At 47.8% G+C, this 20,727-nt stretch overlaps 8 protein-coding genes across 8 annotated transcripts; 5 read left to right on the plus strand and 3 right to left on the minus strand.

Annotated features, from left to right (window-relative positions):
• Positions 1-106: 106 nt before the first annotated feature.
• On the minus strand, positions 107-1,570 carry PENARI_c017G11906 (CENP-N/CHL4 family protein; the record flags this gene model as incomplete). The annotated part of the gene is made up of 1 exon (XM_022634450.1): positions 107-1,570. The coding sequence occupies one exon, from the start codon at positions 1,568-1,570 to the stop codon at positions 107-109; it is 1,464 nt and encodes a 487-aa protein (XP_022485880.1).
• Positions 1,571-4,123: 2,553 nt separating this feature from the next.
• Positions 4,124-4,645, plus strand: PENARI_c017G01023 (nuclear transport factor 2 family protein; the record flags this gene model as incomplete). Its single annotated transcript, XM_022634239.1, has 2 exons — positions 4,124-4,203; positions 4,255-4,645. The coding sequence occupies 2 exons, from the start codon at positions 4,124-4,126 to the stop codon at positions 4,643-4,645; spliced, it is 471 nt and encodes a 156-aa protein (XP_022485783.1).
• A 1,602-nt stretch (positions 4,646-6,247) lies between these two features.
• On the plus strand, positions 6,248-7,583 carry PENARI_c017G06621 (putative bZIP transcription factor (MetR); the record flags this gene model as incomplete). The annotated part of the gene is made up of 2 exons (XM_022634347.1): positions 6,248-6,539; positions 7,009-7,583. 2 exons carry the CDS (start codon positions 6,248-6,250, stop codon positions 7,581-7,583), a joined length of 867 nt encoding a protein of 288 aa, XP_022485741.1.
• A 589-nt stretch (positions 7,584-8,172) lies between these two features.
• On the plus strand, positions 8,173-9,278 carry PENARI_c017G05967 (uncharacterized protein; the record flags this gene model as incomplete). Its single annotated transcript, XM_022634333.1, has 3 exons — positions 8,173-8,295; positions 8,361-9,040; positions 9,143-9,278. 3 exons carry the CDS (start codon positions 8,173-8,175, stop codon positions 9,276-9,278), a joined length of 939 nt encoding a protein of 312 aa, XP_022485760.1.
• Positions 9,279-10,100: 822 nt separating this feature from the next.
• On the plus strand, positions 10,101-11,232 carry PENARI_c017G11523 (uncharacterized protein; the record flags this gene model as incomplete). Its single annotated transcript, XM_022634440.1, has 2 exons — positions 10,101-10,678; positions 10,737-11,232. 2 exons carry the CDS (start codon positions 10,101-10,103, stop codon positions 11,230-11,232), a joined length of 1,074 nt encoding a protein of 357 aa, XP_022485831.1.
• Positions 11,233-11,323: 91 nt separating this feature from the next.
• Positions 11,324-13,425, minus strand: PENARI_c017G08337 (LysM peptidoglycan-binding domain-containing protein; the record flags this gene model as incomplete). Its single annotated transcript, XM_022634377.1, has 13 exons — positions 11,324-11,327; positions 11,385-11,490; positions 11,514-11,542; positions 11,594-11,685; positions 11,743-11,969; positions 12,024-12,121; positions 12,326-12,442; positions 12,519-12,592; positions 12,756-12,776; positions 12,827-12,981; positions 13,035-13,057; positions 13,109-13,193; positions 13,242-13,425. 13 exons carry the CDS (start codon positions 13,423-13,425, stop codon positions 11,324-11,326), a joined length of 1,215 nt encoding a protein of 404 aa, XP_022485802.1.
• Positions 13,426-16,552: 3,127 nt separating this feature from the next.
• PENARI_c017G04771 (MFS transporter) lies at positions 16,553-18,481 on the plus strand (the record flags this gene model as incomplete). The annotated part of the gene is made up of 3 exons (XM_022634315.1): positions 16,553-16,941; positions 17,019-18,137; positions 18,199-18,481. The coding sequence occupies 3 exons, from the start codon at positions 16,553-16,555 to the stop codon at positions 18,479-18,481; spliced, it is 1,791 nt and encodes a 596-aa protein (XP_022485762.1).
• A 730-nt stretch (positions 18,482-19,211) lies between these two features.
• On the minus strand, positions 19,212-20,244 carry PENARI_c017G01431 (phytanoyl-CoA dioxygenase family protein; the record flags this gene model as incomplete). The annotated part of the gene is made up of 2 exons (XM_022634248.1): positions 19,212-20,151; positions 20,207-20,244. The coding sequence occupies 2 exons, from the start codon at positions 20,242-20,244 to the stop codon at positions 19,212-19,214; spliced, it is 978 nt and encodes a 325-aa protein (XP_022485856.1).
• Between the last annotated feature and the right edge of the window lie 483 nt (positions 20,245-20,727).

Here is a 20,727-nt window from a genome sequence, read left to right on the forward strand (position 1 = left end):
CTCATTCCAATAGGGGTATCACAGCAAACCACCAAAATTCCAATACAAGAAAAGAGACCATAAATGTCTACGCCACAAAGCCCTAGAACACCAAGCAGAAACCCTTTTATTCACCTTTTTGAAGCCGTCGACCCTGTCGAACCGTTGCAACACTGATGCCCTCTTCGCCTGTCATCCATGATGGCATACGTTCCGGATCGATGATACCCAGCTCGGCGAGCTTGCGGATACCAGTGATAACATCTGATCCAGCGAAGTTGAGTGACACGGCGGGTAAAGTGGACGCGGAGGAATTGTCGCCTTCATGACCATTGTCAGCGCCTGGTTTGTCGAGGAGACGAATATCAAGACGATCTAGTGGCGCGGAGGCTAGTGATGAACCGGACGTTCCAAATCTGGAGTGGATAGCCAGGCGGCGTTTCTTTGAGGTTGGAGACAGGGGAGCTGTCTCATTTCCTGTGGGTTTGCGCTTCGAAGCGGAGACTTCTCCAACACTGCCGTTTTCTTTTTCGTTTCCTTCTTCTGTGATAGACTCGTGACTTGCTTGGAGATGCTCTTCTGGTGTGACTGTGTTTGAAGGCCGTGGGTCCAAGGGACTCCCTTCAATGACTGCATCGGCAAAGATGCTAAATGCTCCATTTGCAGATGATGAGCGGCCAGGACCTCGGAGTGCAAGGAGTGTTGGCAGGTTCTTTGCTGCCAGCGATGTAGGCTTCAGGTTGAATCGTTCCTGTGGTCGGGAAAGAGCCTTAGGGATAGAATCGCGCACCAGGCGCTGCAGAGTACGAGTATCAGTTGCCACAGAGCTTGCTGAGGGAGTTGCTTTCGATCCTGTGGATGCCGTAATGGATGTATACACGAAAGGACAACTGTCCGGGAAAGCGACGTAGATGACACGCGAGGAGTCTGTGAAGATCTCAGCCGCCTGTCGTGGAGATTGATACGGCGAGTCAACGACAAATATCCGCAGGATTGTCAGGGGAAGTGTTCTGGAGCGGGCGAGATGATAATGTGCTTTGACCAGCGGGGAGATTTCCCGTTGGAGGGTTTGAACGAATGTTGCAGCTTGCATGCGCGGAACCGAGCCGGACCAGTCAGCTGAGGGTGATTCTTCGGACTTTTTCTGCTTGGTACCGATGCGACTGAGCTCCAATGCTGTCCATCGAAGACTGGCTGGGTGGTCGTCCATGTAGCGTAGGTCGGCCATTGCTAGCTGTCGCAATGTGATTCCATGTCGCCAATCGCCTTCTAGTATCCGTTCGAGGACCTCGCGCTTGCCACCCTTTCGATCTTGGAGGTCTTTGTATGCCTGGCGCACTTCCTCGATTGTCTCGGCGACGGGGTAGGGGAGGGCTTCGTCATCGTCGGGTCCGGCTTCATCGTCGTGTTGTAGGTACGGGGGGAACGAGGTAGTATTGCGGTCATCAAGCCATAGGAATGCCAGGTCCAATAAGGCTTGTCTGGATAGCTTTCCGAGATTTTTTGAAAGCGAGGGGGTTGATGAGGGGATGCGGAGATTATTTGAAAGACTGGCCGTTGTCGGGGCGCGAACTGTTTTTGGACGCGCCATGGCCAGAATTGCGAAAAGGGTCGTATGAGCAGCCTGGCAGGGTGTGGTCTCTCAGATAAACAGCAGCCGCATATCCTCCAGCTCAGTGCTTGTGGTGTTCTTGTGTCTCGAGCTCTTTCGCGTCCAAAATGGCTGTCAACAAACAAGCACGTGCTGATAAGAATTTACGATCGTATTAGATAATATTATGACGCCTGACCTTTATGTTTACTAATGCCATAACTTGTAGTTAGTTAACCTCGTTACCTTGCGACTTTAACAGTCTATTTTTGTACGTGCTTCGCAATTGAATTGGTAAAATAATCGAAGCATGAATATTTAATTCCCCTGTCAATTTAGCCCAACGAAGAAATCTGCATTCCCGTCTTATGTATATATCACCCCCCAACTATTTCAGACCTCTGCATATTTCATACCATTTCACTCAGCACAGGAATCTGCGGCTGTACCAAGTCTTAATCTCATATTCCTTTGTGTAAAGTCATATATCCCACTAACATCTTAAATGGGGAAATTAATCATGATTAGTGTTGGGAACTCCGTATAAAGATCTCAAATATATATCTTTCGTTTGTGCCAGGCTCATTTGTTGAGATTCATGGCTTGCTCAGGCATCTCCAGGCATTAAATGCCCGCTTCGCCAAAGCATGAAGCTCATGATCAGCATTCAACCTACCATGTATAGGATAGTTCAGGGGAAATGCTTCACATTAAATAGGATCTCTCCTTCATGAAGGAGAGATCAGACTTAAACCACCTCGTTGGTTCTTGGCAAGAGTTTCCTAGCATCATTCATCGTATTCTCCATTCAAAATTTCAACATCATTGATTTCATGTAGAGTATACATGGAAACAACAGTTGTCTGAACAGTGTCTTGGTGTGAAGATATTATCTTCATTGGTTGAGAACTTGGGTTAACAAAATCTCGAAGATGGGCTCTTCCAGGATTGCGGCAAATCTGCAAGTCATTAGAATATAGCAACAAACAAGAAAAAAAGAACCATATAGTTACCCTTGACACTTGATATGAGGCCTCATAGACGCTTCTAACCGATGCAGCTTGCCACGCGTCATTCGCGTAAACTTCTCATGGTTCTTTATTCGATTCCAAGCTTGCACGGGCGTAATGTATCCATCCAAGTCCAATCCGCCAGCCATTTCAAGGAGCCTCTGAAAAACCTCCACCGTTGCTTCCCATCGAGAGTTATTATTTAATGTGGCGGGTGCATTTTGTCGTGGTTTGCTTTCTACTGATGAGGGATTACTAGTTGGCTGGTTGTTTCGGTTGCGGTATAAGCATGGCCGTTCTAATCTGAACCGTATCTGTGAGCTATGAGATCACACATACCAGAGTGAAATACTTACGACAAGACAAAATCGCATTCCCAGTTGAACCCATTCTTTTCTAGAGAGGCTGGACAAGAGTTCGTTGCGGTCACCATGGACGGTTTCCGCATTCTGATAGCTTGTGTCACCTCTACTTGCTGACTTCTCTGTTAAAGATCGAGATGAGGGGTTGGATACGGAGTATGAGCTTCTTTGGGTCATTATTGATGTGGAATGGAAGCTCGTATTCACAGTAGTGTTCTTGTCGTCGGGGTGGGCAGTAAAAAGAGATATTGGGAAGTGGGTAGTTTGATCTGCGGACTATGTAGGGGCTATGGCCCCCAATCACTTCTATCTGCCCAGGTGGGATTTCGGGTTTGACAGTTCGTGTGGAAGCAAAATCAAATCCCGGTCAATAATATCCCGGAGAATGAGATTGCCCCGACGAACCTCTTAGAGCTCGTTCGTCACTGTCAGCTTGTTGTATACCCGACAGGGTGCCTGTTCTGAATAGGATATTGAAGTTGCACTCACATCGAATATATTCCTGACACGGTAGTTGAGCAAAACAGAAGACCCCAGAGCTTGCCCTTTGTATGTCTTACATCCTATGCTCTATGTTGCAGGTTGCCTTAGGATCATTTGCCGTATATGAAACGGCCCAGAGGAACAGTTTGCATCTAACACACGGACCACTAGCTTAGTTTAATTAAACCGCTGTATGTATATCTAGGTAAGTTTATCAGGGAAACTAAAAAATGTACTATTGCCTTCTTCGTTGATTCGCATCTTGTGAGATTGACAGGGTGAATATACGCTTCAGACATGTTGCAGTGTGACACCAAGGGTGATACAAAGAACTTATCTGTACAGGAGCAAATATGGGCTGAGCGCAGCGCACATCAACTGAAGGCACAATGAGGTAAAGCAGTGATTTGGGATGTAAAAGGGATCCGTCGATTATTCCCTTCTACCGAATATCAACCTAAAAAGGCAGCTTACTTAATATAATCACTTTTGAATAATATTATGGTAGTGGAAAGTGAAACAGTCGGGGCTATTAGCTCGGCTTTCGGAACCGACGGGTATGTTCGACAACCCTGCAAGGCTTATTGAGAGTTACGTATTCACTCAACTGCAACATTACAAGTTAGATATCTTACCTTTGTCCATTCTTCTCTTAAAATATACTGAAGCCAGTTCCGACCAGCTTCACCTACAGCAATATGGCATCAATTACGCCACCCTTCACGTTCGAAACAGCAACAAGCAAAGTTAAAGCTGCCCAAAACATGTGGAACACTCAGTCAGTATCCTCACCCAGGTCAAATCCCGTTGTTATACTAAACAATGATAGAAACCCCGAGGCAATTGCCAAAGCCTATACTGCGGATAGCATTTGGCGTAACCGTACCTCATTTCTCCGAGGTACCGATGACATTGTGAAATTTCTCACAGCAAAATGGAAGAAAGAGAAATCATACCGTCTCCGAAAGGAACTTTTCTCGTTTACCGATAACCGTATCGCTGTGCAATTCTGGTATGAATACCAGGATACGGAGAACGGAGACAAGTGGACGCGATGCTACGGATTGGAGGATTGGACCTTTGATAAGGATGGCAAAATGGAAAAGAGAATGATGTCAGGAAATGACCTGATCCTGGGGCCGGATGGAGATGGAACGGGACGATGGTTTGTGGATGGGGTGGATGTTAACGAAGTTGGGATTGGCCCGGAACATTGGTGATTTCAATGTTAGATATTTACTTGTCATACTTGGAGCCTCGGGGATTCTTAAGATTAGGGTTAACTCACCAGGTATACTCTGCTATAAGCACTGGATTCGGAATTTGGGATGCTTCTACGCGGTACACCAACCGGATATGTGTAAAAGAAAAGAGCCTGCTATAAGATAGCTACATAGCACGACAGGATAATAGACTTTTGAATGGGATGATGAAGACATCGCAAATGATTTATGATAAGGTCACACCGAAAACCTGTTTTTCCGCCGCGTAAAATATCAAATTGACGTAGTCATCTTTAGGTCATGAGAGACCAGCATGCCGAGCAATAGCTCCTCTTAAGAACTATTCATACATCATAACATGACGAAACAGATGTGATAACTACATGTGCAATAGATGGCTGGCAATTTAGGCCGATGATAGTGTAATGTGAGGGTGCGCTAATAGATCATTCCGCATTCTTTCCACAGTTGAAGCATCGTCAAGAAACTCTGAATAGGGAGAAATACCCGAGGATTTGCTGGACAATTAGAAATAAAACCATGTACTTGAGAATGAAGTTATAGTCAGAAGGCGAGATCGGGATCGATCGCCCTTCCCAAACAAGATAACGCTAAACTTGTTTAGGCATCTATAAAACGAACGCCGATCGGAGTCCGTGCTTCTGAAGAGTCCAAGTTCTATAGCATGGTTAACATAGATGTATAAAGATAGAAAGCCAGATATATTTCAATGTCCTACACTAGCTAAATAATAGTCCTACACTAGCTAAATAATACATGGAGAGGGCGTAACATGCTGTTCGGGGCAAGCTCGGAATAATTAGGATGCTTACAAAAAGCCGTGCTTAATAATGCGGGGTCCTGTGCGCCCGTTGTAGCCCCGTTCTGCCGGCGTTCGTTTTCGGTGGCCGCGCTTGTCGCTGTATATTCGATGCCTTCGCGAGGAGAGGAGAAGCATTTAGAGACTGCGTGATTATTGCAGCAACTCAGCTCATCATCCCATGCATGAATGGTGCTTGGCCCTGCAATTGCCCTGATTTGGACATTAACGTGCAAACGTGGAACCCTGATTTTAAAGTGGGCTCCGATCCTCGGCCACCGGCATCCGATGAGACTCGCACAAGAGTACGGAGTAGTGCACTTTCACTGAAGGGATAGGGAGAAAGAATGAAGTAAGAAAAAACTAGCGAAGGATATTAGTAGAATATATACGACTTTCAACTGTCAGAAGTAACAAGTAAAAAGAGTGAAGGACATTGTTCGGATGAGGCAAATCGGGGATTAATCATCACCCACACCCCTCCGGGCCCCCCACCGATTTCAAAGAAAAAACCCACTTGCGGCCCCAACTGCTAATACTCTCCTTCTCTCCATACTCTATCTCCATTCCATCCATTCCATCGTGCGATTCATATCTCGAATCGCATTTTCAACTCGCCATCGCGACGGTCACAACTTCCCTCGCGAGCCCGCCACCGAGCCGCATTCGGAATCGAGTCACGACTCGCCGCCTGCGCAAAGCGCATTCCCACATTGTCCCACGACACCAGAAGATCAGTCCCTGGCAGTTGCCATAACTGATAGGACACTACAATCAAAATGGCCGGCTACAACGGGCGTCGCGCGCCCAATTTCTCGCAGTACATCGACGATTTGAACGCGATTCCCTCGCCCTACGACCAGGCCCTGCAGCAGCAACAGCGCCAGCAGAACTCCTTCAGCCTCGATGAGGAGCTCGCTCTGTTCACCAACACCGAGTTCTTCGACTTCGACAAGTTTACCGACTTCGGCTTGCCCAACTTCGAATCCGTGGACGATGTCAAGACACAGGAGGCGGTCCCTGACCAAACCGCGCGAACTGCGGATATGAAGTTCTTGGATTTCCTGAATGGTAAGTGTGGCTGAATTTGCTACCTGTGTTCGTGTTCCTGGTTGGATGGTTGGAGGCCGAGCTGCATATCTTCCCCTGATCACACCATTACCACGAGCTCTGTACGGCCAAGTTCACGAGATCTATGCCTACATTTTCCCTATTTCATTGGTTGCTGTCATTGGTTGCCGTGATCTCGTCATTCTTGTGATTCTGATTTATTGAGTTGGCTGGATTTTTGCGCGCTTCATGCGCTCCGAAGTTCACGATCATCCCATACTTCTTCAGCTTGGACCCCGAGGTTGCCTTGCATGTTCTCGCGTTCTCGCAGGGATTTCTCGTCCAGTGAGAGATCTGTGGCTGGCGTGAATGGTCCCCGCTATTACGCCATTTCACGTGATCGGGAAGCACTTGACTCCAACCATTTCGGGACACCGAAGCCGCGATGTGAATGTTTGCGGATTGAACGAATGCTAATGGTATTTTACAGAAGGTCTGGGTATTCCCGAGTACCAACCCGAGCTGAATGGCCCCAATGCGCAGCCTATGCACAATGTGCCTTTCTCGGCGGTTCCCTCCGTCCATAACGGGTCTGCGAACCAAGCCTCCATTCAGCCCGCGCCAATCAGCGCCCCTCAAAAGGTTGCACCCGCTCCACCATCCAGTGTGATGTCTCCTCCTACTCCGGCTGGCCCTAAGCGTAAGAACACGCAGAAGTCCACCCAGGAGAGCGCCGAGGAGGCCTCCCGCAACATGGCCGAGGAGGACAAGCGCCGCCGTAACACCGCTGCTAGTGCCCGTTTCCGTGTCAAGAAGAAGCAACGTGAGGCTGCCCTTGAGCAGACCGTCAAGGAAACCAACGACAAGAACGAAATCCTTCAGTCCCGTGTATCCCAGCTCGAGCTGGAGAACCACTGGCTCCGTGGTCTGATCATGGAGAAGAACGGCGCGGATGAGCAGACCGAGCAGGATATCTCCGACATGTTCAAGAAGTTCCTCGCGTCACAGAAGCCCGATGCTTCAAGTACTTCCGACCTGAAGCATGGCGTGGGCACCATTGCTTAAAGCATTCTTCAAATGCTAAAACAAGAAAAAAAGGTCAAAACATAAAAAAAAAGAATCCCCTGTCTTGATTGATTGCCCTGCCTACTCTGCTGCTCCAGGTGGTGACTCTTGATATTGTTCACCCAGACCACTGCCTTTGCTTTCTTGTTCATAGTGTTACAGCGCTCTCAGTTCTTTTATTTCTTCAAGCAGCCAGAGAGCTACTTCAGATATCATCTACAGGTCGAGGGGGTGGATGAGTGATGATATTTACAAGCAGTTCACCTGAATAGATCCGGCTATCTGCACCTTTAACCTACTTTCTATTATCTCTACATCTCGACCGGCCCACTGGGTTTCTAGAGTAAATATCTCGTAATGCCAAACTGAATCCCCACATCAGCTCTTGTAGATCAGGGACTAACGTTGATTTACCCACAATATTGGCAGTGTGACTAAATGCAGCAGCCCAGAAGGCTTGGCATTGGCCCGCCACACAGCTCCACTTGTCAACGTCAACCTTCATTGACGTCCTAGCATCACTCGGAAGCAAGTCGTGCATCTATCTCTTGGTGCTAGCAAAGGGGCCCACAATATCGGAATAGCTAATATGCTAAACTTCATCAAACAGGCCTTCCGTAAGACCCCGGCAAAGCTATACGGACTCGACCATGCCGTCCTCAACATCCAGCTCCCGCCACAGTCAATGTGGATGAACGTTGGATATTGGGAGGTACTGTACCCAACTCCCATGAGGAAACCAAAGAGATTGGAATCGATCATTAACATGTACAATAGCACACAAACAACTTCCCAGAAGCATGTGAAGCGCTCCTAGAGCAAGTTGTGACAACAGCTCTATCAACGGAGAAAGCGCCCTCTGTCCGAATCCTAGATGTCGGATGTGGCTGCGGCGATCAATCATTATACCTGCACAAAATCCTAAGAGCTTCGTCTCCTACCTCAAGAGACCCTGGAAACACCTCAGATCCACAGGTTTCAAAGCAAAGGCTGCGTTTTCGGCATTCAGTAACCGAGGTTGAATCATCGTCTCTGCTGAAACTGGAATCCTATATCGGAATCACACTGGAACCAATTCAAGCAGCATTCGGCTCCCGCCGTCTCAAAGAAATGCAGCTCGGAAGCCCAGATCCTCAGGTCCCAGCAGAGATCTTCTGCGCCGACGCAGGAAATCCAAGCAGCTGGACGGGTGAATTGAAAGAATCAATCACAACCCTCGAAACAGGCGCAAAGGAAGAACTCAGCCCCTCAACATGGCTCCTAGCCCTAGACACAATGTACCACTTCCGACCAACACGCCTCCCCCTTCTAAGCTATGCCCAAAAGAATCTACAAGCAAACCTTATGGCCTTCGACCTAGTCATGGCCGATGATATCCCCTGGCATCAGAAACTGCTGTTACGGGTTATGTGCTGGCTGACGAATGCGCCGTTTGCAAATCTCGTTTCGAGGAGTGAGTATGTAAATATGCTAGTTTCGGCTGGATATGACCGTGCGCAGATTGAGATTCGGGATGTGACGAAGTTTTGTTTTCGGGGGTTGGCTGATTTCATTGAGAGGCAGGCTGAGGAGGGCGTGCCATATGGGTTGAAGATGGGGAAGTTTCGGGTTGCTAGGAAGATGTTTGCTTGGTGGGCTAGGGGGGATATTGTTCGGGGGCTTATTGTTGTTGCTAGGGGGAAGAAGGAGGAATAAGTGTTTTTTGTATTTTGGGTTGGGTGTGGTATAAGTTCCATCAGCATGGTGTCTTGGGTCTTTGGATTCGATTAGTACGTTCATATATGATTTCAAGGTCAGTACAGTATGTGCTCCTGGGTATGAGGCAAAAATCATAATGGGTTTCGGTACACCAGGAAGACATGTACAAATACTGTTTTCTAAGGGTTCAGCATGTGAAAAAGGATAAGTATGTAGCAAATCCCTAAAACTACCCCGAGGAGTGGCGCAACCGACGGGTCAGGGTCTTTCACTACTTGCCTCTCCCCTCGACTATCGTTATCCCAGACGATAGCCGTGGTCCCCCACAGGGGGCACTACCAGCACGGCGATCCGGTACGGTGGAGGAGGGGTTCGGACCTTATCACAGCTGACTCACTCGGATGGAAGCGAGTAAGACGGCCATAGGGGACTTCGGTTGAGCTTCTAACTCCAGTTTAACTTGATAACACGACTTCCTTCCCAAAGAGGCACTTTCATTCAGTCTTCCGGATTTACCTAGATCGAGTTTCGATTCTTTTCATGGTCAGCTTATTAGTTCGGATATTATACTTTTACTACACACTTCTACACGTACACATGCACAGACGTCTACAGATCGACAATATCATTTAATGTGGGTGTAGTGCCTGAGGCATAATAACAGCTAATGCCACGGCTATTACTTTGTCTGATTGGATGATCTGGTGCGTGGTGGGGCTGCCGTTCTAACCATCTAAAGCCAAGGCGGAGCCAGCATGTGTAGATAGATATACAGCCCTCACTCCCTTTCTCTCTCATCCTCTCGACATCTTCCACATCATGGCCCCTGGCATTTTCTCCAAATTCTTCGATCGACGCAGCAAATGGCCTGTTATTCATCCCCGCAACACAGACCCTCATGCTATTGGCATTTACGAGAGCTCCTGCGAAGTAACAGATAAATTGACCAACAAATACATGCTCCCTGTCAAATCCCCCAAAGAGCGCCAACGTCAACGCAGCAGGCCTCCGGGCTATACTCAACACTGCTCTCCACAAAGGAAGAGTCTCTTTTTCACCAAGCTTCCTCGTGAGCTGAGGGATCTTGTTTACTTGGAGTTGTTCGGCGGTCGCCGTGTACACATCGAGTATGACTATCAGCCACCAAACATCTTCCTCTACCCTGCAGACGACAAGATAGGAAAAAAGGAGGAGAAGAACATACCGCCGTTCCACTGGCAGTGGAAGCATATCGTTTGTCAGAAGAGCAACGACTGGGAGGAAGACAAGGATCGAGTTTACGACACATGCGGCAACTGGGCTCATGAGGCCGGCTTGGCAAGAGATAATGGCTGGACCGAGCACCCTCCAGGGACGAAGTTGAAGGGTGTCGAACTGCTCAGGACATGTCAAAGGATGTTCGTTTTCAATATACTGCTGTTACACTCCCAGATATCAGTGACTGACAGAAGGCAGCTACGAAGAGGCTGTCGTCACACTCTACAGCACCACCACCTTTGTCACGGGAGAGAGACTTGACACCCCATTCATTATACCACGAATCCTCGAGCCGAATTATCTCCCTCTGATCGCATCAATGGATATATTCTTTCGCACTCCTCGGTTTGATCCGTCAAAGCCAATAACAGACTATTGGTGGGTAACATGGCCTGCCTTTTTTGACTTGTTTAAGCATTCCTATGTCAACGTGTGCAGATTGCGGTTAACAATAGCTATGACACCTTTGAAGTGTGCCAAGGGACCAGTGACGGATGAAAGAATTGATTCCTTTATGGCTCCATTTTACAAACTTGCGAAGAGCAGAAAGTGGACTGAGTTGGTTTTGGTGGTTTGTCCGGATTGGTATGAGATTTTAGAGACGCGCGCTGCCCAACAGAACGTGTGGGAGATGCGGATTACGGATTATAATGAGATCTATGGTGATCCTAGAGGGGGCATTGGCATTTTTTGAGATGCCTGATGTATGTCTGGGATGTCAGGTCTCTGTTTTGGTGGTTTGCTTCATTATGAATAGGCGCTCGTTGCATAGAAATTCAAATTACCTATCTCTGTTAATTGGCAGGGATGAATGTCACAAAGATTGTTCAAGAGACCAAAACATACATTTGCCCAGAGACGACTATGTACTTGTCACCGATGCAGCCACAGGAGGTCCACTGGTAGTTGTAGTAATCGGTCCAAATGTTCCGATACACACAAAGGTAGAAGACTGTAGGCCAGCGCAGCTCGTACCAAGCGCAGGGTTCCAGCTATAAAAGTCGCTATCTGATTGTCAACAAGAGGTCGCGGAGACGAGTGTAGAGAGAACTTACGTGAGTGCAACTCCGGCGTCGGAAGCAATGTTATAGCAGCTATCACCGCTGTTGACATCGTAAAATCGAAGACATACAGTGGCCATACCAGTCTATATCATGTGAGTGTGAGTGTAATGCAACCTCGATTGTGAAATTTATAGGCTTACCTGTGTTGGCGTTGGAGTTGCAGGAGTTGGATCACCACTAGTGATGGTCGTTGCGTAGCCTGTCTTGCCTATGCATACAAAGACACCAGAGTGTAGCCCTGAACAGTATGACTTCACGGCGGGATTCCATGTGTAGAAAGTCATCAAGTGCAACTCCCGCATCCAAGGCGATGTCGTAGCAGTCATTATTGGCTCCAACATAGGATGCAGCCACTCGCCATCCCCGTCTGTTGAGTTTCATTAGTGGTTGAAAAAGGCTGCGTGGTTTTTGAATCACTTACTTGAATTGGAGAGGGTGTTGCACCGGTGGCTGAAGTAGACGTGGCAGTTGTAGGTGCGGATGTGGTAGTAGCAGTTGAAGAAGACAAGCCGGTAGTTGCTGTCGTAGTAGTGGTATCATCGCTATTCACACCGACACATATGTAAGTATTCGCAGTAATCTACTACAGTCAGACTCCAGGGAGGGATTCCAGTCTAGATCAGACACAGAGACATCATTTGCCAGGGCTATTGTCGTTCAGTTATCATTACTGCTAACAGTCAGTGGAGTGCCCAGCATAGTCGGAAAACAATTATAACTCACGTTCCAACAAGCCAATAGTTCTCACAAGTAGAAACGGTATTAGCCGGCGTTGTAGGGGTAGCCAATGCGGGAGCTGTCACGGTCCGTGTGGTAGGAGTACCCGGCACAGATATTCGCCTATAGCCAGGCCTGAGCAATCAGACTGTAGAGCTGGATTCCAGCTGAGTAAGACTGATTGGGAAAATGTGCCAACTTCTCGACAATCAGGTCGCAGTCATCGCCGTCATCGGCTTGATACCGGGCCGTGCAGGTGGAAACAATTCCAGTCTGTACAGCAGACGGAAGAACGGTGGTTGTGGATTGCAATAGGCAAGCTTGTGCCGTTTATCACACAGTAATAATACCCTAATTTAATTCCAGAACAGTCAGTCCCAACGGCAGGATTCAATTCTATAAATTGCGCGTCGGTTAAGTAGCCAAGGGAGGATACGATGCTTTCGCAGGTGTCGCCCTGATCTCAAATTAGAAGGTATATCATAAGTGAGTAGGTAGAGCACGGACATCTTCGGTGATATAATATTCTTGACAATCGGTGGCAATCCCAGCCAGGGTGGCACTAGCGACAAAAGTGGCCTTCATTGCAGCGGGAGCACTGATGTCCATGAGGGATACGATAAGGAAGTCGCAGTTGTATTGGAGCTCATTGAGGTCTGTGGCTGGATCCCGACACAGTACCAGTATCCGTAATAACTGCTAGTGCAGTTCTCACCCACGGCAGGGTTCAATTCAAGGCTATCAGATGGTTAATGAAAGCTTTTGTCGCATGGTGTGGAACGTGCTCACAAGTCCTCCGCGTCCATCCACGTATTGTTATTAAAGACAATACTGCTGCAGTCATCAACCTGGTTGGCTTGGTACCAGTTATTACCTGTGGATTAAATTAACGTGTATTCTCACTTCGCCCATGTAAACTTACAATAGCTTGGCTGCCCGGTCTGGGTCTGGATTGGAGGCCACTCTGAGTCGGTAATTGTGACAGGATCCGAGGTCGTGTTATAGGACAACGTTGAATACAGTGTAGTTGTGGTATTGGTAGCAGAGATGCTCGAATTCGACGTAGCAGGCGTAGTGAGCGCAGTTGAAGGTGAACTGGTAGACATCTCACCTGAGCTTGTCGAGGTCGACACCGCAGCACCAACACCAACACAATAAGAGACTCTCAGTTCAACAACACAGCTAGATCCCACAGCAGGATTCCATGTCTCGAAGTCTGACTGGGTGATCCCAAACGCTGTCGTGATACTCCAGCAGGAGTCTCCAGATACAACGTCATGATATATCAGGTTTTAGTGTAAATTTCTAGCTTCGAAGGTTTTTCATGATGATTATAGCATTAATAACTTCAGTACCGCAAACATACTGACTGGCCACCTTCAAAATCAGATCCCACGACGCACACCACTTATGTGCACCCAAGTATCACTTGATGAAGGAATACGATCAAAGGCTGAGCGGCTCGGGTAGGGTCCTGGCAGAATCTACAAACTGTCCACGCGCAAGTCGCCTTACATTTGTGTATGGCATGGCTTGCCCACGCCAAGCAAGGATCAAGAAGGTTCAGCACTCCATGTCGATCATCAGAAGATGGGTCTGTTCCCTCTATGAGACCAAAAGAACTTTATGTACCTCAACCCATTCCTCCTAGAATCAATGCCCGATAACCCACTATTTTCGTATACCTCCAGACGACAAGTATTATACAACGAACATATGTTCCATTCAACTTTTCCATATGTGGTTTCATACTATGTTGGCCATGGCAGGGTAGATACACTCGCCAAAATAGGCATTCAATCAATCACGTACTCCTGTCGACCATGGAAGATGGGTTCAAAGCATCGCCGAGATTCCGTACTGGAGCACTCTTCCAAAGACCTATGAAACTGCTAGTGAAGTTGGTACACTGGGATTTCTGCTTTTGAAGGGCACGCCGGCGCTAGAGGTTTGTGGCTGGTCTTCGACAGGGGACAACGCAGTCGGCCTCGAGAACATTATAATGGAATATGCACCAGGTGTTCCGGCTGCCAAGGTCTGCGCTCGAAGTCTTATAATACCAAGCAGGGAAATTTGTGGCAGATCTTGTCAATATCGAGGAGATGATGTTTGATATTTCTTTTGCGGGTTACGGCAGTCTCTATTTCAAGAGGGTGTTCCTTGTGAGTTACGAGTGAGGCTCTATTTGCTCTGGATTAGCTAACTCAGATGTCTATTGCATCGGGCCTATTGCGGATGATAGGTTCTGGCTGGGTTGACGGGATTGGTCTGGACTGGATAGGGGACCATGTATAGCTGCCTAACTGAAATTAGCTATTAACTTACCCGTCTTCACCTAACATCCTTTTTGCTTAGGGGAGCACGCAAAAAATATCTTCTCGCAGTCGTTAGCAAGGAGTTACAATGGACTGAGAAGTTTGGAAAATCGCTTGAATGTTTCTCTTACAACCTTGTCTCCCCTGATACTGCCTCGCCCCAGGAGTATTTACGAGTTCTAGACAAGATCTAGCAATTGCTTCTTATCTTCTACCCAGGAGCCCCAAAGTATTATCAACCGACCAACACTACGACACCCAGGTATTTAAACCTTACCATTCTAGATACTTGCTGCCTTGTTAAAACTAACCGCAGGCACACATTTCACACTCAACAATATTTCCATTGACCTAGAAACGTTCAGGATTCACATTCATCATCGGCTGGCAACATCCGGTCAGCATAACACCGACTCCTGTTGCTGGAAATTTAAATACATTTGACTATTCACCGCCAGCTAGCTTCAATGGCATAAAGCCGGAGAGAAACCACATGGTTATGCCGACATGAGCGCCGAAGAGCGAGCGGTGGCTGGCTCCTACTCTCGACAATAATACATTTCTTATCGATACCATGTCGAAAACAGTGGCATAAACAAACTACATCTAGAAGCTCTACGTGATCACCCCGTCTTCTTATGCCAACAGCTTGTGACTTAGTCTTGATGTGTATGGTGAGCAGATCCTATACCAATACGCGAGAATTTGATGACCTTACGCGGTGCTTGGCATAATGTTTACCTCAAAGAGACCCAAATGTTGGTTGTCCTCTTCAGTTCTTGAAGCAAGAGATCCAGGATTATGAAAAGAGCAAGGAGAATTGGGCGAATGTCCACGCACTCATCTATTATTGGAGCAAGGAACTCGGGGTCCTCATAGAGGATGGGTGGATCTCCAACGAACTATATGAGACGGCTGTTGAAAGGAACAAGTCATTGAGGCTGGAGTTCGCCGGAGGCGGCCCGGAGGATGATCTTGAAAAACTGGAGCAAGGATGGCCGTTTCAGAAACATTAGTAGGTCTCTTGGGGCAGTTCCCCACAATTGGGCGCCAACCCTCTTGCACTAGAGGCTATACTCTTCTCTACAGTCTTGTACATACATACACGCAATCACAGCTCAATCAAGTAACAGGCTACCCTACTCAGCAAGCAGTCCTGGAGGTATTCTTGGATGTGCATCCATCCCACGCTACTTGGAAGTCTCTCGTTACAAAACCTGTTGGTCCACTTTCAATGGCTGCCTATTATTTGGGCACTATTTGATACATCAGGCGGTCTAAGTGGGCCATGGAAGAATTCCTCTTATTCCAAGATCCCGTCAAGATCCCGGCTCAAGATTCCGACATGATATCAACAGATGTTCATTTTGTTCATTTTATGCTAAACTCCGCAGACAAGCACATGTCAACCAGTGGCTCCTCCTCCCCGGGCCGGACCTGGGACCGCCTGAGTCATGGTGACGTAACCATCCTTCGAGAGCTTATGCCAAGCTTTTGTTGCCTGAGGGCGAAAAATTTAAATATCAATTTGCCACTATGCGAGCATGGCTTGCAAAATTTTGCAATATAGCCAATAGAATCGAGTCTAACAGGCTAGAGCGCTTCACTTGGCCCATCAGAGACTGCAATCCAAGCCATTGCTAAGCCACGTTACTTTCAAATAATCGGCAGTCGGCATCCAGTACTGAAGCCGGTCATAAGTGGGTCCAAAACGGGTATTCGGAACTGTTGCTTTTGGCCTTTAATAAATAGATTGGTCCGCGCTCTGTGGAAAAAATGTATTTTCACTAAAAGCACCTGGTACCTTGTTCCTGCTCACTGTGCAGACGTACTCCGTACAGACGTCAAGCAACACCTACAGAAGATCGGCAAGACCACAACGTGCCACCGGATCGGCAAAGCGGTCACAACGGGCAGTATGGCCGATCAATTGCCTCACTCGAGCGAGAAGCGATCATCGGCAGAGTTAGAGAGGGCTACAACATCAGGCTCGACCTCCTCGGGCTCGAGCAGCTCTTTCGAATATGACCCGCAGGTGCACAGGCTGCAATCGCGCAATACAGAGCTCGATTTGGAACGCCACCGGACTGGAGTTTCGCGCGCGCTGAGCAGGACTGAGACTCAGCGCACTCAGCATGCGCTCACTGTTGGTGAGAGTCTTAAATCGCGACAGTCAACGACTCCACTCCCTGCTTTTGGTGCGGGTAAGCCGTACCCGCCACCTCTTCCTGCGCGGGAAGAGTATGTGGTGGAATTCGATGGGCCCGATGACCCTTTATATCCCTTGAACTGGCCAGTGATGAGAAAGTAAGTCAATCATTCAAACATATTTCATGCGCATATGTTATTGCATAAGGACGGTGCTGACAGTTTGTTCCCATTAGGTCCTACATCAGTGCTATGCTCGCCTTCACCAGTATCTGCTCCACATTTGACTCCGCTATTTTCAGCTCTTCTACCAAAAACGTCTCCAAACAATTTGATGTCGGCATCGTAGTTGCCACTCTCTCCAGCTCCCTATATATCGTGGGTTATGCCTCGGGGCCGTTGATGTGGGCTCCTCTATCCGAGCTCAAAGGCCGTCGCCTTCCTATCATTATCGGTATGCTTGGCTTTGGCATCTTCAACACCGCAGTCGCAGTCGCAAAGGATGTTCAAACCATTATGATCTGTCGCTTCTTCGCCGGCGTCTTTGGTAGTAGTCCTTTGGCCGTTGTCGCCGCCGTTTTCTCGGATATCTGGAATAACCGTCAGCGTGGTGTTGCTATTGCTATGTTCTCCAGTACTGTCTTCCTCGGACCCCTGGTCGCGAACTTCATTGGAGGATTTATCAATATGTCCTACCTCGGCTGGCGCTGGACCGCCTATATCCCCGCGTTCATGGGGTACGCCGCCTTCGTTATGAACCTCTTTTTCTTGGAAGAATCATACCCACCTGTTGTTCTCGTGGAGAAGGCTTCAGAATTGCGTCGCCGAACCAAGAACTGGGGAATTCACGCAAAGCAAGAAGAAATCGAAGTTGACCTTCGAGAGCTGATTGTGAACAACTTCTCCCGCCCGCTTCGACTGCTATTCAACGAGCCATTGATTCTTGCCGTTACCATCTACCTCAGTTTCATTTATGGCCTGCTCTACTGTTTCTTGACAGCCTACACCCTCGTTTTCCAGGGTGTATACGGTATGAACCCTGGTGTTGCAGGTCTGCCCCTATTCGGAATGGTGGTAGGCTTGTTCATCGCTGCCTCCTACGTTATTTGGGCCAGCAGAGGGTACAATAGGAGACTCGACGCGAATGGGGGTGTCCCAATCCCCGAATGGCGTCTTCCGCCTGTAATCATCGGCGGAGCTCTCTTCGCTGCTGGACTCTTCTGGTTCGGCTGGACCGGTTTCAGTGGTACTATCCACTGGATCGTTCCTACTTTGAGTGGTCTATTCACTGGATTTGGTCTCTTGATCATTTTCATTCAATTATTCAATTATCTGATTGATACATATCTCATGTTGTAAGTTACTCCTTCCGTCCCTGCCAGGTCGATTTCGAAGTTGCATCTAACGTATAAAAAGTGCCGCATCTGCCATCGCAGCAAACACCTTCTGCCGTTCCATGGTAGCAGCCGCTTTCCCGCTCTTCTCTCGCCAAATGTTTGAAGGCATGGGCATCCAGTACGCATCTACCCTCCTTGGATGTGTTGCAGCCGTTCTCGTTCCTATCCCTGTCGGCTTCTACTTCTTCGGCAAGAGGCTGAGAATGAAGAGCAAGTTCGCGCCGTTTTATGAGGCTGTGCAGGAATCACATGCCGCTGAGGATGAGAGCGACGCTATCGCTGAAGAAACTGTTCAGCGTTGAACATATCTTTTGCACATGTACATACTTGCATTCCCACTAGGGAGACGTAATTATAATGTTAAAAGTGAATTTTTTAGCGACTCTGATCTTGTTTCAATCCATATCAATAACTCTTTTGGTTATATCAAGCCAAAACCCGAGCCCTAAGATCTCACAGATGATCTAGAGGAACCTCTGACTCTTGTTTTCCTGTCCGCCGAATCATGCAATAAGGGAGTGGGCATTGTGCGAGATACTTTCGAGCCAGACCATGAGCGGCCAAATTTGGACCCTTGCATGCTTGCCTGGACGGGTTACCAAAGAGAGATCGCTTCATTGCTTAACTTGCGGATATCTAAAATTGGCTACTTGATGCCATTTACCATGACGTCATTTCATAGCCGGGTTCCATAACTCAGTTGGTTAGAGCGTGGTGCTAATAACGCCAAAGTCGAGGGTTCCTCTGGAACCACGATTTATTTTTTGCTTTTCATACTTCTTTCATTTGATTCTAGATTGTGTCGTTGATGGTCATGTTTTCTTACCCCTTCCAATTTACCTTGGCTTTCATGGATAGTATAATCTGAACGAGACTACGGGTGGCTAGGGTGACACCGAATTCATCATTGAATTAAAAGCGAGGAAAGAAACCAAAGGGGACTGAGTACTTTAATCCATTGAAAATAGTAACTGCGGTGGTTTAATAAGACAATATCCATCATTCGTGAAGAGTATAGTATATTTGACAAAATCAATATGCCAGCACTCCCGCCAGTTTCAGCAATTGGTCAGTTATCTCAGGCTTGTTCAACGGTTCCTCGCGATTTTTAGGATCGGGAGTGCCATCTTCTCTAAATGCCCTTTTCTCTCTAGGCACAATGTTGTCATGCGGCCAGTGAGTAGTTCCACCCCACTGCTTGAAAATCTCAGCCTTAGTCTCCAGAGCCTCCTTAGAAGCAAGGCTAGCCGGTGTATAAGAAGCATAAATAACGGTGCGAATCACATCACTTTTCTCCGTAGGCTCAGCTCCATAGTGAATAAGGCGGCTATCCCACAAGATGAGATCACCGGGCTCAGCGCAGACCTTGTGAGGCTGAATCCCGTACCATTCCAGCTGTGCGTCACTGAACAAGTACAGATCTTTCTTACTCCAAGTGGATTTGTCAGTTTGAGTTTCGAAGAACCTTTCAAACAATTTGTGAGATCCAGGATATACCATCAGGCCTCCATCTTCCGGTCCAGCATGAGACAGATTGATAATGCCCTGGACACAGTGCAAGCCCTTGCGGAAGGGGCTCTGGTCAACATGCTGCCAGGTAGCCTTCCGCGGCACATCCTTGCGGTTGGGAAATGTGACATTCAAACTGTCAAAGCTGACCAATAGTTCATCGGTTCCCCAAAGCTTGGAGAATGCCTCAAGAACCCCCGGCTCTTGTCGGGCTTCCCAGAAGAATTTCTCATGCATCACTGCATAGTTATGAAATGTGTTTATCTTAGATTGGATTGGCAGGTTCTGCTTCGTCCACGTATCGGGACTTTCGATGTCGAGCTCCGTGCCGAAGGATTTAAGCCATTTGAAGGCTTCTTGTTGATACGCTCTTGCGCGGTCTTCTGGAATCGCGCTCTTGATCACGACGTAGCCGTTTGTATGGAATTCGTCACGCCAGTCGTTCGTTTTTCGCTGTGGGAGGCTTCAAGATATAAGTACATAGGCTTTAACGGCGGGTTGTCTCAACAGTTGCAAACCTTTCCAACAACGCCGACTGAGCCGGTAGGATAGCCATGGTGTTGATAGTACGTTTCTGTGCAACGATATTGCGAGGTGGTGGTAGGCGATAAAGAAGATCAGACGCTCTTTATAACCTTGTCTCTCTGTGAGAGAGTGATGTTATTCCGGTGACGGCGTTAATGAAACTGGGAGATTCTGTATCTCTCGTATAACGATATCAGCCCCACCCATAAGCCGGAGATTAGCCGACATCCTTGTCGAGTAAAATACGCAAGCACCTCATCACACCCCGCATTTAGCCATTTCCAAACTTAGCTGGCTCAAGTAGAGCCATCCAACTTCACCTTACGCAATGACGTGTAGATTCACGTTGGTATCCCCATCTATGTATAGTTCATTCCTCTTCAGTGAGTAGGTTATGAGCAGTCACTTTGTTACCAGAGCGTGCTGTTTCTCCGTGGTGCTCGATCTGCATTCAAGTGTTGCTCGGTGATGTTTGCGGATGCTGATCATTTTTGCCACAAAAAGTAAAAAGAGG

The sequence above is a fragment of the Penicillium arizonense genome, assembly GCF_001773325.1.
Source record: "Penicillium arizonense strain CBS 141311 chromosome Unknown PENARI_contig017, whole genome shotgun sequence".
Classification (NCBI taxonomy): Eukaryota; Fungi; Ascomycota; class Eurotiomycetes; order Eurotiales; family Aspergillaceae; genus Penicillium; species Penicillium arizonense.